This window comes from Panthera onca, chromosome E2 (assembly GCF_046562875.1).
Source record: "Panthera onca isolate mPanOnc1 chromosome E2, mPanOnc1 haplotype 2, whole genome shotgun sequence".
Lineage (NCBI taxonomy): Eukaryota > Metazoa > Chordata > Mammalia > Carnivora > Felidae > Panthera > Panthera onca.
In genome coordinates this window covers 10719661-10737836 of record NC_138353.1, presented here as the reverse complement: position 1 = coordinate 10737836, position 18176 = coordinate 10719661, and the positions used below count along the sequence as shown (strand labels likewise).

The 18176-nt window shown below is 56.3% G+C and overlaps 1 protein-coding gene and 1 long non-coding RNA gene across 3 annotated transcripts in view; one reads left to right on the top strand and one right to left on the bottom strand.

The window, feature by feature from the left end:
• Nucleotides 1-18176, bottom strand: part of NOVA2 (NOVA alternative splicing regulator 2) — a 26608-nt gene extending 8432 nt beyond the window's left edge. The window contains exons 1-3 of the mRNA XM_060651515.3: nt 16963-18176; nt 7769-7912; nt 2533-2699 (exon numbers count right to left, since the gene is read on the bottom strand). Of these exons, the coding sequence (XP_060507498.2) occupies nt 2533-2699; nt 7769-7912; nt 16963-17239 (588 nt within the window). The 5' untranslated portion in view covers nt 17240-18176. The remainder of the gene's footprint in view (nt 1-2532; nt 2700-7768; nt 7913-16962) is intronic.
• On the top strand, nt 1428-9526 carry LOC132690730 (uncharacterized). 2 transcript variants are annotated; one of them, XR_013552754.2, is made up of 4 exons: nt 1428-2176; nt 7827-7898; nt 8435-8567; nt 9149-9526. It is a non-coding gene; the product is annotated as an uncharacterized LOC132690730 (long non-coding RNA). The 2 variants fall into 2 exon arrangements; XR_009615475.2 differs by lacking the exon at nt 1428-2176 and having other exon boundaries at nt 7730-7898.

Here is an 18176-nt window from a genome sequence, read left to right as displayed (position 1 = left end):
AATAATAATAGCAGAAGCTAACAGTGCTTCCATAGGCCAGACACTGCTGTAAACACTTCTGTAGAGTAATTTACTTAATTTCTATAACCATCCTACAAGCATAGGTTAGGTACTATTATCACATTTTATGGATTGGAAAACAGAGGCAAGAGAGGCTAAATAACTTGCTCAAGGTCACACAGATAGTAAGTAATAGAGCCAGGATCTGATCCCAGTCCAGAATCTGTGTTCAGAGTCCCAAGTCTTCACCCCAGAAATTCTGATTCAGTGGCTCTGGGCTGGGACCCAAGAATCTGCATTCTATGCTACCTAGAGGATAAGATATCAGCCAGGGCTGAGAACCACTGGTGTAGTCCAGAGGTGGCAAACTGATGGTCCTCAGGCCATAGGCAGCCCACAGCCACATAGTTGTTTTGTTTTGTTTTTAAGTCGGCTCCATGCCCAGTGTGGAGCCCAGTGTGGGGCTTGAACTCAACGACCCTGAGATCGAGAATTGAGCTGAGATCAAGAGTCAGATGCTTAACCGACCGAGCCACCCAGGTGCCCCATACATAGTGTTTTTAAGACTGAGCCAACCTTTAAAAATCAGTCGATTTCAAATATTTCTGGCTTCTTTTGAAAAATGTGGAAGATGTGGCCACACTTTGTCTACATTCCCAAAAGGCAAGAATTAAGTGGAGCTGAGTAGCAGCTGCCCCGTTTAGGGCATTATATCTCTCTGATGAGGCCAGAGTCCTCAATTCTTTATGTTCCCTTGCTGAATCTTGGAGGCATTTCAATTTATAATCCCTGATTTGGCCCAGCTTCCACACTGTAAAGAAAGGAAACTGAGGCTTACAGAAGGGAAAGGGACCCAGAGTAACACAGCAAGTCCAATGTAGAAAGAGAGGAGACCCATCTCCCGACCTAAAAATCCCCTAATAACGGCAGCTAACATTTTTTGAGAACTTTCTATGTATTAGGCATACATGCTATGTGCTTTTTTAAAAACCAGGGAGCACTAATCACTGCCCTTCAGTAGGTACCCTAGTGAATCTCATTTTGCAGATGAGAAAATTTGAGGCATGGAGAAATCAAGTCACTTGTTCAAGGTCGCACAGGTAAGAAGTACATTATCAGAGTAAGATTCAACTCAACATCTGACTCCAGAGCCTGAGCCTTCAGTCTCAACTCTTTCATTCTTTGAAGCCCCCAGTAATAAGTAAGGGGAGGAAAAATCCTGGTTCTATAACCTTTCGATTCCACTACCTCTGAATTCCTGTGGATTAGGGGGTGGGGTGGAAGGATCAGGCGCAGATGGTGCTGACCCCATTTCTCTGCAACACGTGCAAACTCTTCGTGAACTTGGAGCCCTTTGAGGCCGCCACCAAGGCAGAGGGAAGAGGCAATATCCTTGCGACCCTGTAAACTGTGTGTAAACTGTGGCCTGCCCGTGGGAAGGGAATCGGGAGAGACCGGGCAGAGACGCTTCAGCACCAAGGACAGCAGCCGCGCTCCAAACCCCCAAGCCCGAAGTCTTTTTTGGGAACGATCCGCTAGGCAGCATTCTTCCAGGGTTTTCCGCCCACCGTTTTCCCAGGAGCTTGGGGGAACTCAGGTCCGTGGTTTCTCCCATCTCAGGGCAACAAGAATTCCCAAGAATTCCAGATTCCTTTACCGAGGGTCTGTCTCTTGTCTTTGCTTCTAGGCAGACGTTAAGGAACCCTCACAAGTGGCCTGTCTTCCTGCCAGGGACTCTCTCCCCCTTGCCTCGTCTGCGCAAGTATATGGGAGCGGGGAAAGGGAGAGAAAAGCAGGAGTGCGCGCAGTTCCCTTCCCCTCCGCCTCCTACCCATTCGGGGCCACGCTTCCAGGGCCCCTGCCGCAAGCCCACCTGCCCGGTGAGCGCCGTGGTCATGGCAACCAGAGAGGCTGGGAGAGTGATTGGTCCCCTCGCTGCCACGCCCCTACGCCACCGCTTCCCAGTAACTGAGGCAACCAAGAGGACCGGCCCTCCTCCTTTCATCCCTCCTAGAGAGCGCTGTGTAGGAGAGGGACGTGCCTTCTCTCTCACTAGCGAAATACCACTTCTCCAAAATGGTGGCTACTCTCATACAATAATTCATGGAGAGAGGGAGTATGAAGTCATTTCCAAACTCTTCTGGATGAGGATGGGCTGTCACTGAAGCCACTTCCGGTGAGAACAGGAAGTGGGAGGCAGGTTGCTCTGGGAGACAATGGGATGAGGTGGAAGGAAAGAGAGGGTCTAGAGAATCCCAGGAAGGAGGGATAAGTTGGAGGGGGGGGGGGCTGTCTGGGCCAAATTCTCCCAAACTTTCACTCTCTCTCTGAATCAAGCCCACTCCAAGAGTTTTGGAGTCCCTAGGCTGATTCCCTAATAATAGGACTAACTAACTACTACCATGTATTTGATTGACAAACCTCTTATCGGCGTTACCCCATTAAACTTCCACAGTAACCCAGTGGTATGGGAGAAGTGTCTTCTCCGAACCTCACCGGTTTTACAGAAACCCAGCCTTTGCCCCTGCTGACCTGCTTGGCTCTGTCGGGGTTCATCGTGGTTTGGGGTTGAAGGATGTTGACCACCTCAGGCTTGGTCATTGCTTGTGGGATTTCTCGGACCTTCTCAGCAATAAAGCTGTGCACAGCATTCAAGGCCTCTGCTGTGCCCTGTACCAGGCATACTCGCTCTGTGGTTCCTGTTGAGCAAGGGAGAGAGAGGGCACACTCATCAGACAGGAATAGGAAAATTCCTGGGAGACAGGTCCCACTTAATGGAAAGAGAAAACCTAGGTCCAGAAAGTGAACCTGACTGGGCCCAGATCACATGGTAAGTAAGCCTGGGGAAGCTGGCATCCAGGGTTCTCAGGCCATGATGAGTAGCTGGAAAAGTGAGTGGAATGCCTGTTTCATAATCTGTACTTCGTGTCCCTCCCCCAAAACAACCCCAGGGGGATGGAAGGATGATGCTTAAGTGCTTTGCGATGCCCACAGCAGCCCAGGGCAGGGGAGACAGGGCTCAGCTGCCTCTTCCCAGTCCTTGCCGGCTCCCGGTTGCTCTGGCAACCATTCACTCCCTCCCTCCAACCAACCCCCCCCCCCCAGAAGCGGAGAGAGCTCAGGCCTGCAATGGTTGCCACAGTAACTGGAACCCCCTTATCGGTCTGGCTGGCCGGGTCCTCAGCCCACCCCCAGGGGGACGAGGGACGAAGCCCCGTTGCCGTGGCAACCCCTGAAAGCCTGCAGCGAAGGCCTCTGGGCTTTTGGAGAGGATGGGGAAGGGCTGGGGGATGGGGGAGGCAGAAGAGAGGCCTGAGTGCCTGCTTGGACCCACCAGATGGAGGGCTGAAGGGTGGGGGAGGGCAAGGGTGTGGACAGGGGAGAGAGGAGGCAACTTGTGGAAGGGCAGGAACTCAGGGATGGAGAAAGGAGGGTGGGGTGGATGCCTTTGCTGGAGATCGCCTAGATATTGGCTGTGGTTCTAATCTAGGCATGCTTATTGTGTGTGCGTGTGTGTGCGTGTGTGTGCGTGCGTGTGTGCGTGTGTGTGTGTGTGTGTGTATCAGAGGTGGGGAGACAGCTAGGAGAAGAGAAGCCAACTCTGGGTGGTGCTGGGATATATGTGTGTGGGACAGAGACTCTGGGTGATACTCTAACCAGTGTGAATATATCTCTTAGGTTGTTTGAGTGAGTGGTGTGTGTGTGTGTGTGTGTGTGCGCGCGCACACACATACATGCATGTGTATACTTGGGCAGGACTGGCTAAATTATCTTTATCTGTGTATGTGTGTAAGAGAAAGAGTGGGAGAGACCGCGTGACATAGTGAATCCAGTAAAGATATGTGCACTGTTATGCAGGGGAAAGACTTGGATGTCACTGTGAAGTTCAAGGGTATGTATACTATTGGTGAGAACCGGGCTGGTAGAACATGAGAGCTTGAGACACAGAAACAAAGAATCTCATGAAGCAGCATTGAGGCTGTGTGACGAGTGTGTATCACTTTGAGACTGGATGTCAGTGGGAGTGTTGGCAAGAAAGAGACAACCTCTAGGTGTTCAACTATGACTGGTCCGTGTGACAATTGTATGAGTGCCCGGGGGAGCCAGGCAAGTTTCGTGTGTGGAACCGGTATCTGTCTCTCTCCCGGGGTGGGACTCTGCCGGCAGGACCATTAGCTCCCTGGGTTTGTAGAAGGTCTTGAGTGTGTGCCGGGCTTCGTGTGCCCGGGCGTCTGGGACATCTGGGGGTGAGTGTCTGGCGTCCTGTGGGCGTTCTAGTGCAGCACGATGGTGTTTCCACTCTGACCCCTCCCTTCCCATGTCTCAGCCTGGCATCTGGCAGTCTCTCCATGCATCTGGGTATCACTGTCTTGGGTCACTTGTGTACTTGACATCCCCCATATCCTTTGGGCCGCCGTTACTCACTCTTATTCCCCCCAACCCCAGAACAATGGATTGGTCTGAGCCAAGGGTGAGTCAGCGTGCAGGCTGCCTCCGTCTGGGTGTAAATAGGAAAGGGTGTGGGTCAGGGTGGGAACTGGGGGGAGGGGGGCGGGGTGGCCCTAGGGACAGCCTGGCTAGAGTGGCTCCTCTCTCCATTTCTGCGTGGCTCCCTTCCAGCTCAGGAGTCTGTGACTTCCCGCTCTTTGTCGCTCTTAACTGGGGTCCACAAGGGCTTTGTGGGGGAAGGGGTTCGGTTAACCCCTGAAAGAGCGTCCACTAATGACAGCTGGTGCTTCCAAAATACCAAGTATTAGGCACCGATCTGAGCACTCGGTATATATTCGTGCACTTAAAGGATGAGGTAGGCAGCACGATGATTCTTGATTTACTGCTAAGGACACTGAGGCACAGAGAAGGTTTGGGATTTGTCCAAGTTCATTCAGTAGTGAAAGTTCAGGGTTTTGAATGCAGGCGTCTGGCTTCAGAGCCTGGGCTTTTAACCACTGAGACACCCTGTGCTAAATATGGAGTGTGTGGAGAGTGTGTGTGTGTGTGTGTGTGTGTGTGTGTGTGTGTTGGGGGAAAGGCACAAAATGGTTACATTTTTGCTTTTGTATTTTTCATAGTAAAAAAGAATGTGTATGGATTTACTAAGTACTCACTTAAGATTTTGCACTTTAAGCAACTATTTTATAAATCAATAATTTTTTTTAAAGTGTGTGTGTCTGTGCTTTTTTTTTCTGGGGACAGAGTTTTGGGCAAATGCTCAAAATCAGAAGGAGTTTAGAATCACTCTAGGGTGCCTGAGTGGATGTACAGAAGTCTGTGTGGCTTTGGGCAGGCACCTGCTTTCTGGGTCTCAGTTTCTCCACATATGATCTGGAAGGATGGAATCTGGGGCTTGGAGTTTCCTGTACCAAGGAGGGGACACCCTTTGTGTTCTGCCCCTCCCCTGGGGTTAAAGGTCAGGTGGGTTTTTGTTTCACGTAGTAAACACAAGTGCAGTGTGTGTGTGTGTGTGTGTGTGTGTGTGTCCATCTGTCTGTGTGATTGTGTGTGAACCCATAAGGCCTAGAGGGCCCTTTGGATGTTACCATTGTCATTTGTCATCTGTTCTGGATGCTTCAGTCACAATGAACCAACTACCCCTCCGGTCTTTGAACATGCCAGTTCATCTTCCTGGAGTGCTCTTCCCTGCTTTTATCTAGCTCACTCTTACTTATTGTCCTGGGCCCCTCCTCCAGGAAGCCCTCCCTGACCTTTCTAGGCTGGGTCAGGTGCCCTGGCCGGGCTGCCACCACCCTCTGGCCTTCCCCGTCTTAGCCCTGACCATGCTGGGTCAGTGAAGGTGTCCCGCCTGTCTTCCCCCCTGGGCTGTGAGATCTGTGAGGGAAAGGGCGGGACATCTCAGTCACGGCTGTGTCCTCATCGCTGTCGATACAGTAGGTGTCCAGCAGATGTGGGGTGAATAAATTAATGAAAGGGGGTTAGCCAGGAGCAGAGGGAAATAAGCTGATGGTCTCAAGCAGTAGCATTCTCATTTCTCGTGTTCCTGTGGTTCGTGGGAAGTCCTGGGGGCAGGACTAGGATTAGAGGGCTGTCTCCTGTACCTCTGAGTCAAGAGCCGGCACGTGCCAGACGATCTAGAAGTTCCATGTCAGGAATGGGGTGTGTGTGTGTGTGTGTGTGTGTGTGTGCGCGCTGGCTGCATGTCCTGGGGCTGGGGGGAGTTGCTGGCTCACGCTGCCTGTGTGAATGGTATTTGGCCCAAGAGAGCCAACGACCGTCCCATCCTCTGGGGATCTCAGCTGCCTGGCCTGTGGGCTGTGTCACTGAGATGGGAGGAGATGATGTGTCTCATGTCACACAATGTGATCCAGGAGTAAGGAACCAAGTGTCCTCGGATAAATGCCCCAGGTACAGGTTCTTATCCGTATCTTGTGGGCCTAGGGGGGTGCGGGGGAAACTGGGCCAGGGTGGAAGAGGAAAGCGGCGGGTGTGTGTGTGTGTGCGTGTGTGTGTGTGTGTGCGCCTGGTTCCCTGGACTGTTCTCTAAACCTCTTGCCAAAGCTGCTTAGTGAGATGGGAGGCAGGGCGGGTGGAGGAGGGAGGAGGGGGAGAGAGAGAGAGAGAGAGAGAGAATATGAATGTGCCCTGACCCTGGGCTACAGCTCTGGTGTTTGACCTAAAAAATCCAAGGGGATTAAGGATGAACTAGAGCCAGCTCTGGACCAAAGATGCAATTCTGGGGGCCTTCCCTGGATTCCTGGATGTCGAAGCCCAGGCATTGGTCTTGGGAGGGAGAGAAGTGGGGGGTGACATACGCAGAAGGATTAGAGGGAGTGGAGGGGCCTTGAAAATGTTATGGTTGTGGGAGAGAGAGAGCTGGAGGACAGGCAGAAAAGACGCTGGGTTTGGAGAAAGGAAAGGAAATCCATGAAGGGGGCTGAGACTGAGAAGGAAACCTAAAAGGAGAGACGGGTGAGCAGAGGCAGGGAGAAATGAGGGGCAATCCGGCAGAGTGACCCCATTGAGGGGTGCTATCGAAGAAATACTGGTTGAGTGCACGACTGGCCGGAGAGAGTTAAGGAGCAAGAGAAAGAAAAACGTGAGACCACGAGAGGTGGAGGGAAAGGAAAAGTTGGGGAGAGGGGTGGGAAGGGAGGAAGAGGGGGAAAGAGGAGGGAGGGAGAGAAGAGGAAAAGCAGAGACGGACCGACCGATGGGAACGAGAGGTGAGGGGGTCCCAACAGAATCAGAGAGATAGAAGCAAAAAGAAGAGCCGGAGGAGGTGGACAGAGGGCGGGTGGGGATGGAGACTCAGGGAACAAGAGATTGGGAAAGTCAGAAGCAGAATGAGAAGGACATAGGAAGAATGACACAGAGAAAACCAGAGCGGCCCGGACTGGGCAAGATGGGGTAACAGAGAAATCCACAGGGGGAGAGTGGGGGCAAAGAAGCGGCGGGGGTGTGCAACACGGATGGCTGCCCCCCCCCACGCCCCAAGGGCCACCCTGACACCTGCCTCCCTGCCCACCCCCCTCCAGCAACTCCAACTGACCCAAAGGGGCAGGTGTGTGGGAAGGGGCACATCTGCGAGCACACCATGCAAATGAGCTCATGAATATGCAGCAGGCCCATTGTCTTGCCCTGCCCCCACCCCCATCTGCTCAGGCCTGGCCCCTGGGGCTGAGAGCAGCTCTGTCCCCCTAGGAGGGGGAGGCCCCCCATCACTCTTACTGCCCCAAGGGCAGCTCTTGCCGCTTATCCAGGACCCAGGTGGGAGGACAGGAGGCCTAGGGCAGAGTCCTGGGCCAGGGCTCACCCGGATAGAAGTCTTTGGACTTAGAGAGCTTGATGGTAGCTCCTGTCTCCTTCTGCAGCTGTACGATGGTCTGCCCGCCCTTGCCAATGATGGAGCCTGCTGCGTAGCTGGGGATCAGCACCTTCAGGAAGTATTCGCCTTCCTCTGCAGGGGCACACGGAGGGGGGGGGGAGTGAGGGAGTCAGGGGAAGGGGTCTTCATCTTCGGTATGGTTGTGGGCACAGGAAACCACCGGCATCCCAGGAACACACAGGGGCCATGATCATGAGAATAGCAGTGGGGAAAATAACACAAATAATGATGTTCACTCATTCACTCACTCACTCACTCACTCATTCATTCATTCCACAAATAGTTCCCGAGCACCTGTTACCGCCCGCTTGGCACTGTCTTAGCGAAACAGCCCTGAGGGAAGCAGACAAACTCCCTGATTTCGCAAGCCAATGAGGCAAATAAGACCGAAAGAGTTTGGGCGATTCAGCCAAGAGCTCACACAGCTACATTCTTCTAGAAGGGTGGCGGGGGGGGGGGGGGGGGAGACAGACAGTATGCCAAGGAAACAAAAAGGGGCAGGAAAAGGAGATAGGGGTTGTAGGGAGAGCTGCAGGGTCAGATCCGGTAGCCGGGAAAGCCCTCCCCAAGAACGTGGCATTCTCTGTTTAACAGACCCTTCTACAGAACCCAGGACATGCTAACCTCTGTTCCAACTACTGTACGCATATCAGTTCTTTGAATTTCCACACTGGTGCCATGAAAGATGTACTTTTTGAAAGCCCATTTTACAGACAAGGAAACAAAGGTAACATGATGGCCCCAGATCACATAGCTAGTAGGTGGCAGTGCTGAGATTTGAACCCAACCTGGCGACCGTTGTGATACGCTGCCTCTAGGCTGTGGAGGTGGGAAGGGAACCATGTGGCTCTCTGGGGGAGCAAGTGCAAAGGCCCTGGGGTGGGATCGTGCCTGAGTTGTCTGAGGGAAAGTGAGGCAGCCGGTGTTGGTGGGGCTGAGGAAGAGAGCGGGAGAGCGGAGGGAGGGGAGGGCCGGGAGGGGTGGTGGTAGTGGTGGGCTGTAGAACTTTGTGGACCACGGTGAGGTCTTTGGTTTTTACTCCCAGTGAGATGGGAAGCATGGGAAAGCTCTGAGCAGAGGAGGGATGGGGTCTGACTTAAGTTTCAAGAAGATCCCTCTGATGCTCATGAGGCAGGAGTAATGGCGATCTGACTGGTGGAACCACTGAGGGGTGTGGGGAGGAGGGCTGGACTCCAGAGATGTTCTCAGCACTCAAGAGGGACCCGGCACTGTGCTTGGCAAGCTTGACCTCAACCATTCCCTACAACTCCCAACGAGGTGGGCGTAATGAGCTCCATTTTTACGTAGGAGGAAACTGAGGCGCAGAGACAGTGAAGGCACCAGCCCAAGGTCAGCTGCTCAAGGGCACCAAGACAGCCACTGGCTTGAGGGTCCAACGCAATCCTGCTTCCTTCTTGGCCCCCACTTGCTTAGCACCTTCCGATCCTGCTAGCTAAGACCAACACACTCAAGGACAGTCTCCAAGACCTACAGGTGGTGCCAGTGGCCACTGTGGGACTGTGGCCATTCTTTTTTATGGACCAGTCTTCTCGGTCATGTGTAAAGCACTTTGTGAATGCACTCAAGGCACATGCCTAACCTCTCCTACCTTCTAACCAAACTGTTGCCCCTAAGTTCTCATAGGGTGGGAATTCTGGAGACTTCTCAGTAGAAGATCCTCTGTGATTTGGCCCTGCATTTCTTTCCAGCATCACGTCCTCATCTTCCACTATGTGCATCAGACCATCAGACATAGCTTTGCTCCTCAAACGTTCCCTCCGCCCCCCACCCACCTCAGGGCCTTTGCACATTCGCTTTGCTTGGAACTCCCCTTCCACAGCGAATTCCTCTTGTCCTTCAGGCCCTCACTCAAATATTGCTTCTTCTTGGAAGCTTTCCTGGAACCCAGAGGAGGAGTGGATCCCTCCTCCCTGTCTTATGCCTTCAGAGCAATGTATCACAGAAGGCCCATTGTGGGTCATGTCACTGGAGCTCACCCTCGTGTCCCGGGGACTCGTGTGGTGCCTGGCACATAGTAGGCATGCAATAAACCCGGGGGAAAGGAAGGGAGGGGCCAGGCCATTCTGCTTCCAAAGCTTAAGGTCTTAAACCATCCTCAGTGGTTTTTTAATTTTTTTCTTTTAACCAAAGGAAACCTATTTTCAATGTCTCACATGAAACTCCAACACACAGAGCAGAAAAGAGAAACTGTTCTGGTAAAAGTGGGGGCAGGGTGGGGGGCTGGGAGCCCTGCCCACCTCTGCTTGATCCCTTAAGACGGAAGGTTCTGAACTCCCCGATGCGTTAAGATGGGGGTATAGGGGCTGGATGTGGCTTTGCAGGCATGGCGAGAGGGTCCAGAATGAAGGGGTTGCCCTGAGCCCAAGGCAATCCTCTTAAACTTGCCTCATCAGACCATTAAACCTATTAGGTAATTAGTCCCCCAGAGTGCCTTCCCATCGATCATCCTGACCCCCCCCCCTCCTGAATTCACTTTCTTCTCTGGGCTCACAGAGGTGGCCCCTTGCCTGACGCCGCCCCTAAACCTGCCACAGGGATGGGGGGCCAGCTCTCCACCTCCGGGAGGCTCAGAAAGATGGGGAGGGCGTTCTCACAAGGGTTCCAACCTCTTTTTCCTTCTTTGACTTCATTGCCACTCTTCTCTCCAGCCAGGGGCCTCGTCCTGAACTTCCCTCTTTTTTTTTTTTTAACGTTCATTTATTATTGAGAGACAGAGAGAGACAGAGCACGAGCAGGGGAGGGGCAGAGAGAGAGGAGGAGACACAGAAGCCGAAGCAGGCTCCAGGCTCTGAGCTGTCAGCACAGAGCCCGATGCGGGGCTCGAACTCACAAACCGCGAGATCACGACCTGAGCCCGAAGTCGGACGCTTACCCGACTGAGCCACCCAGGCGCCCCTGCCCCACCTCCGCAAACTCCCCTCTTAAAGATGGAAGGTATTCATCTGTTCTGAAGAAAACTGATTACCCACACACACACCCCGTTTTCTGTTCCCTCTGTCTCACACTTTCCCAGGAATCTCCCTTTGAAGCCGCAGAAACAGCCCTCGACAGAGTGTGAATTTTGCCACTGACAGGCCACGTGGCCTTGGGCAAGCCGCCTCACCTCTCCGGGCCTCAGTTTTCTCACTGATAGAATGGGGACATGAGAGCACTACCTCCTAGGGCTACGGCAACTCGTTAAATGATAAATCATAAAGCACTTGGGATGGTCTCGGGCACATAGAGCCCTTGAGAAACGTTAGCTCTCATTACCTCCATCCCGATCGCTAGCGATGCTGATGTCAGGAACACAAGTAGAGTTCTCACAGCGTCTGGCCCAAACGGGGAGATGAGCCCCTAAGGTCTGAGGTTTTTGTTGGGCAACCGGAGGAAGGGGAGACCCCACTTCCTTCATCACGTGCCCCGTAGGGGCTGCCCCAGGCCTTTCTCTCCTTCTTGGAGGAGGAAGGAGCTCTCATTGATGGAAGCGAGCCGCCACCCCCCCCATCGCCACCCCCCCCACCCCGCCCCTTCTCCCGCCCAGCATCTCTGACTCCCTCCCTCCCTCGACTGCCTTCTCTCCTTCTCCTCCCCTCCCTTCCTCCAACAAATCCTTCCTGGGCACCCACTCTGTGCCAGGCCTCGTTTTAGGTGCTGGTGACACAGCACGGAACAAGACCCACGGTCCATTTCCCTCAAGTCCGCTCCCTTTGAACATTTAAACGCATCTATTTCAAGAGGACATTTGAACATCGCTGCTCATAATCAGGGTTTGAAGGCGGGTTACGTCCCACCCACCCCCACGAAGCATATCATAGACACATACAAGGGTAAAAGGAAAAAAAAAAAAAAGTTGGTCCGTGGACCGCCTGAAACCATCTTATGGGTGCTCTGGGCGGGGGGGTGGGGGGTGGGTGCCCATATCAGACCGACCTCAGGCCCGTCTCCTGTGGAGAGTGACCATTGGGACCTCCCGCCTGCAGAACTCAGGGCAGGAGTCCCCGGTGTGGCCAACAGACCGCTCTGCTCCTCTTCGGAATCTTCTGCACATCCCTCTCATTCGGGGGCACCCCTCCCTCCCATGTGATCCCCGCCTCCCCCAGGAAAGAGCCAGGCCGCGATTTCCCGGCCTGCCTTGCAGCCACGGGCCCTCCGCTGAACCCAGAGCCCCCAGACTTCACACGCTCCCACCCAGTCCGAACAACCAAGGCTCTCCCTGTGGAAAAGTTCTTCCTTCTACCGAAGTAGAGTCTGAACCCCCAAACTCTGCACCCACCTACCTCCACCCCCCCTCTTGGCGCTCCCCTTGGGACTCAGGAAGCTCCCTTTACCCACGATGGGGACCGAAGCAGTCGAGATGCCAACTTCCCCTCTCCCGATCGTTTCCTCCCACTACAATGTCAAGCATTCACCCCTTGGGAAGGGGCTGTCTTCCTCCTTCTAGTCTCCCCCTAACTTTGGTGCCCACCGTCCTCAGACATGCTTCTGGAGTCTTCCAAAAGGCAAAGAATACCCCTCTCCCCTTCAATAATGTTTAGCTGCCCAAGAGATTGGGGGTGCCGCGGCAAGGGTGGCCCTTTTATTGTCAGAGAGTTGACCCTGAGAGGTGGCTTTACGTGGAGGGTGGGGGGAGGTCATTAAAAAATAATAAAATAAAGGGGGGGTCATTAATGACAAAGGCAGACCCGAAGGGGTGTATGTCGTAGAGGTGTTTTCAGACACAGCACGTCTGGGGAGGACCGGCCGCCGGGGTGTCGGCGCTCGGGGTACCTGCTCTGGGTGGGGGGGTTGGGGACGGGAGGGTGGGTGTGTCCCACGGAGCTCCGAGGTGGCTGGGGTGTGAGGTTGGTATTGTCGTGGGAGTGTGTGGGGGGGGTGTTGTTGGTGAAAGGCAAGCCATGGCGGGGTGCGGGGGGGCAGTGGCGCCCCCCCAGGAGGGCTGGGACGTCAGGTGTATGAAGAAGTCTCTCTGTGGACGTCGGGGGTGCCCGTGCGTGGGAGAAATGCAGTCCAACCGGGGCGTGGCGCGTGCTTCCAAGGGACGAGAGGCCGAAGGGGCAATGTGGGCTCTGGGTGAGAGAAGGGTGGCTGGGTGCGATGTCGTGGAGGCTGCAGCGGCCCGACCCTAATAGCAATAGGGTAGGCCTCCCATCTGCCAGGCCTCCCATCTGCCAGGCCTTTTGCCGAGTGCTTCACAGAGACAATCTCATTGAACCCACTCCGACAGCCCCGGGAGGGGCGCAGGGGCAGATCTCCGCGGCCCCCATTTTCCAGATGCGGAGACTGAGACCCGGAGGCGTGGAATAACTTGCTTGAGGGTCCCACACCAAGCAGGTGGCAGTGAGGCGACAAACCCTCCCCTGGGGGAAGGTCTCGCTCTTGACCCTTGGTGACATTGTCTTGATGTTACACAGTGAGGGATGCTGGGAGCAAGACGCCACTGCCTTAAGCTAGTCTGGGGTGTGCGCACGCGCCCACATGTGAGGGAGAGTGGCTGTTTCTGTACGTATGGGGGTGACAGAGATGGGAATACACTCAGCAGTCTGCTATTCTAGTGGCACTTTAAGGGTCCCATCTGGGGGCGCCTGGGTGGCTCAGTCGGTTAAGCGGCCGACTTCGGCTCAGGTCGTGATCTTGCGGTTAGCGGGTTCGAGCCCCACCTCGGGCTCTGTGCTGACAGCTCAGGGCCTGGAGCCTGCTTCAGAGTCTGTCTCTCTCTCTCTCTGCCCCTACCCCACTCCTGCTCCGTTTCTCTCTCTCTCTCTCTCAAAAAATAAATAAAATAAACATTAAAAAAAATAAAAAGTAAATAAAGAGTCCCATCTGTACCTGGGCGGGGCGGGGGGGGGAGTGGGAGGCAGGGGACACTCTTTGTTATTGTCCCACCAGACTGCAGTCACTTGTGTCTCTGATAGGTTCCCCCTGGAGTTCCCATTCAACCTCTTCACCCAAGTCCTCCTGTGCTTGGACAGCCTGTCCCCCTCCCAGTGGCCTCTGTCAGTCACACCGCACAGACACCAATGGTAACAGCCGCTACCTCTCCTACGAGCCCCCAAGAATGGGCCGGCTGGCGCTGCGGGCAGGAGCTCAATCTGCCCCCCCACCCCCCGTCTGCCACGACTTGCTGTGACACCCCAGAAAACTCCCTCACCCCTCTGAGCCTCGGCTTCCTCGCCTGAAAACGGGGTTCACTATCGTGTCTAGCCACAGAACGGAGCCCGTCTCCCGGGTTCAAACCCCAACTCTGCCTCTTGTTAGCTGACTGACCTCGGGCACATTACTTAACCTCTCTGTGCCTCGGTTTGTCATCTGTAAGAAGGGTAACATAACAGAATTATAAGGATTAATGATCGGGTCCGTGCCAAGCATTTTCCATAATACTTCCTGGCGCACTGCAGACCATAGATGTTAGCCATTATTATAATGCATTATTAATTATTACATCACAGAGTGTTGGGAGAATTACATGAAATGCTGCCTCTGAAGCAGCAAGCAATGATAATGTTAGTCATTATTACTATTATCGGGGCGGTTATTGGGATCTCCCCACTTGCCAGATGGTGACCCTGAGGCTCAGAAGGGACGCGAGGGTGACCCGGCATCCCCCCCCCACCCCCCCCCCACCCCCCGCGTCGGGACAGTATTATTGCAAGAAGCCCTCAACGTTGAGATGGAAGTCCCGGATCCTTGCCCAACGCTGCCCCCTGAGCGTCAACGGAGGACTGTCCCTCTGCAGCTCCGGGCCTCAGTTTCCCCGCGGGTCCACGGGAGGGGAGGTGGCAGAGTCTGGAGGAGAGGGTCCCTAAGGGGACCTCCCAGTCTCCCCGCTGCTGAGGGAGGCCGGGTGCACGGTGGTTAAGCACGCGGGCTTTGGAGCCAGGCAGCCCAGCGCTGGATAGATCCCAGCGCCACCAACTCCTGAGCTGTGTGACTTGGGGCAAGTGGCTTCGTTTCGCCGAGCCTGTTTTCCTCTTGTGAAAAAGCAGCTCCGGTCGTCTCCCCCAGAGGGCTGTATTGGGAAATTAACCCATATCTCAGAGCCCGACTGGCAGTAGGTGCCGAGTACTTGGGCCTGACCGTCCTTGGCACAGCATCACCACCGTTAGGCAGCTCTGGAGGACCTCAGTCCCTTCCAAAGAAGGACGAGACCCCTTTCCTCAAGCAGGGGCAGGGCTGGGCTGCCAGGTCGGGCTCTCCCCGGGACTGGGAATGGCCCGCGGCAGGAAGGAGGGAAGGAAGTTGGCTGGGACACATTCATGTGTGTGCTGGGGGGTGGGGGAGCAGGAAGAAGGACAGGAAATTCCCTCTCACCCCTCCCCCAACTTCCCTTTCCTTCGATTTCTGCCGGACACCCCCACCCCCCACAGGCAGCCAGGGGGTCCCCGATTCCTGTCCCACCGCGACGGGAGTGGGAGGGGGGCTGGAGTGGGAGGAAAGAGAACGGAGGGGAGGAGGCGGGAGGCCCCCACCCCACCCACCGGGTGGAGGGGGGTGGGGAGCGCACTCTGCCCCAGGCCATCCCTCTCCCGTCCGGAGGAAAAGGCCAGAGGAAGCAGATTTTGGCCAAGGTGACCGCGGGGAGGGGCTTGGCTGCTCTGGGGTCTCCCTCCATCCAGGGAGCTAATAGGCTGGGCTCTGGGGTCTCCGAGACTCCCCACCTCCTTCCTGAGTCCCTGGCCACAGAGTTGCACCCCTAGAGTTACCAGCTTGTCCTTTATTCTCTGGTACACCTACCTCCTTGGGTCACACACACAGTGAGGGGCCCTCCCGTCTGTCTTCCACGCACACACCTTCTGTGTTGTCAAACACTCAGACATCACACACACACACACACACACACACACAATCCCTTGTCTCTCTCTCACACACAGATCACTCTCACATTCCTGGTGTTACACACTCAACCATTTCACACAAACACCCGCCCTTTGTGACAGCTACACACACACACACACACACACACACACGCACGCACACGCACACATACCCCTTCCCTTTCCATAGCCCTTGGGTGTCATCTATACACGTTCCCTGTTCCCTGTCACACAGGCACCCATCCTTCCCTCCCCTTGTTACACACCCTCGTGCAGTTCACCCACGGAGCCCCAACCTCTCCCGTCATACGCCCACCTTCCCTTGTCGCACACGCCCCCTCTGATGTCACCGTTGCACACCTCCATGTGTCACACCCAGCCACAGCCTCTTTGGAGTCACGCCCACACCCTTTTCTTGTCACATACCCTCACCAGCTTCTCCTGGTCCCACCCCACCCCAGACACGCCTGTGTCACACACACGGAACTGCCTTCCTGGATCCACACGGCCTCCCTCTCGTGGCTCACACCCAAAGCTGGCCCATTCAGCTTCCCCCACACGCCCCCTTGCATGTCACACACACCCTCTCACTCATGTGTCACAAGGCCACAGCCCCCTCCAGGGTGACAGGCACACACTTTCCCTGGCCACACTTACCCCTCTGAGAGCCTCAGACACAGAGCCCAGCCCCTCATCTCACCCTGCCTCTTACACACAAACACACACACACCTGTCCCAGCCACACGTTCTCCCACCTGGGTTTACACACCCACCCATTCCCCCATTTCACCCAACACACCCACCCAGCTTGTCCCCACGCACGATCCCGCCCATGGCCCACTCATGCCTCCCTCTGGGACAACCCTTGCTCAGGACATCCCCAGGGAGGGAGGCTGGGAAGCTCCGGGTCCACAGGCCTCCTCTACTCCTTCCCCTCCCCCCTGCCAGGACACGCCAGCCCGGGAACACCCCTGCCCCGAAAGGGTCACATCACACACCCCTCAAGGACACAGAGACACCCGCCCGGAGAGACCCACGCCCCCCATCCTTTGCGCCCCCCAAGGACACTTACCACCCCCTCCCCCCCCCCACCCCTTTTCATCGCAGACAAAGCTCTCAGCCCGGGGCAGCGGCGAGAGGGGGAGGGGGTCCGGCCCCCTCCCCAACGCCCCTCTCAGCTCCCGGGGCTAGGGAGGGGCGCCCTTCCCCTCCCCAGAGCCCTTGCACCTGCCACGGAGGGGGGAGGAGGATAGAGAAAGACGAGGCCCCCTGCCCGCTCCCCCACACCGAGCCGCAACCCTTTCTCACCTCCCGTGTTGCTGCGCTTGGTGCAGACCACCTCGGGGGGCGTTTCGAGGGGCCTCTTGCGGGAATCCGGGGCCTCGGGCTCCATGGGGGGGGCCTGGGGCGGCGGCTGCTGCTGCTGCGGCGGCTGCGGCGGCGGCGGCGGCGGCTGCTGTGGCGGCGGCGACGGCTGCTGGGGAGGCTGGGGTTGCGGCGGCGGCGGCGGCGGGGGCGGCGGCGGCTGCGGGGCCGCGGAGGCCGTGAAGAGGCCGTGCACCGCGCCGGCGGCCATCATCCTCATGGTCGGGGGGGGGGGGGGGCGGGGGACGGGGGTGGGGGAGGGGGAGGGAAGGGGATGTGGGAGGGGGAGGGGGCGGCGGCGGAGGGATGGGGGAGGGGGAACCCCGGAGAGGGAAGAAGGGAGGGAGCTGGTTCTGGGGGGCTGACAGAGCCTGGAGAGCGGGTGTGAGCCGGACGGGAGGGCAAGGGGGAGTCCCCGACAGGGCCCAGAGAGAACTGAGGGGTGGGGTCTCTCTCAAGATCACCGAGGCCAGGGACCGGCCGCGCCACTGGGGGGTCGGGACCCCCCTCTTTGCTCCCCCGGCCGGAGGGCCGAGCCCCCCAGACCCTACTCGGGGCGGGGGGGCCGGAGGAGCGGGACCGGAGGTAGGAGGCGGAGGCGGCCGCTAGTGGGGACCCGGGGGGCGGCGGGTGCGGGCGGCAGCGGCGGCAGGGCTGGCGGTGGCTGCTGGCCCGAGCATCTTCTTCCCGGAGGCTCCCACAGCGGCCTGGCCCCTCCCACCCGCTCAAAGCCACGCCCATGCCGGTCAGGGCCGCGCCCTTCGGCGCCCCCATTGGTCTGTCCTTGAAGCCTGGGCCACGCCCCCTGGGCGTGACCACGCCCCTTTCGGCAGCTGGGAGAGGGACCAGGCTCCCCCAGGCTACAATGAGGACCCTGGGCTCATCCACACCTTCCCCACCAGTCACTGGTAATGTACGTTTATTGAGCACTTACTGTGTGCCAGGTCCGGTTCTAAGTAAGCGCTACACAAACCTTACTACGTTTGATCCTCAGAGCAACCGACTCAGTCAGGTTCTCCGATTATCCCCATTTTACAGAGGAGGAAACTGACCAAGAGATTTGACATCACTTGGTCCAGATAAGAAATCTCGCTTCGCGTGTCACCCACCTCTGACACTTGGGACGTTCCCCTTCAAATCTTTCATCCATCCCTTGA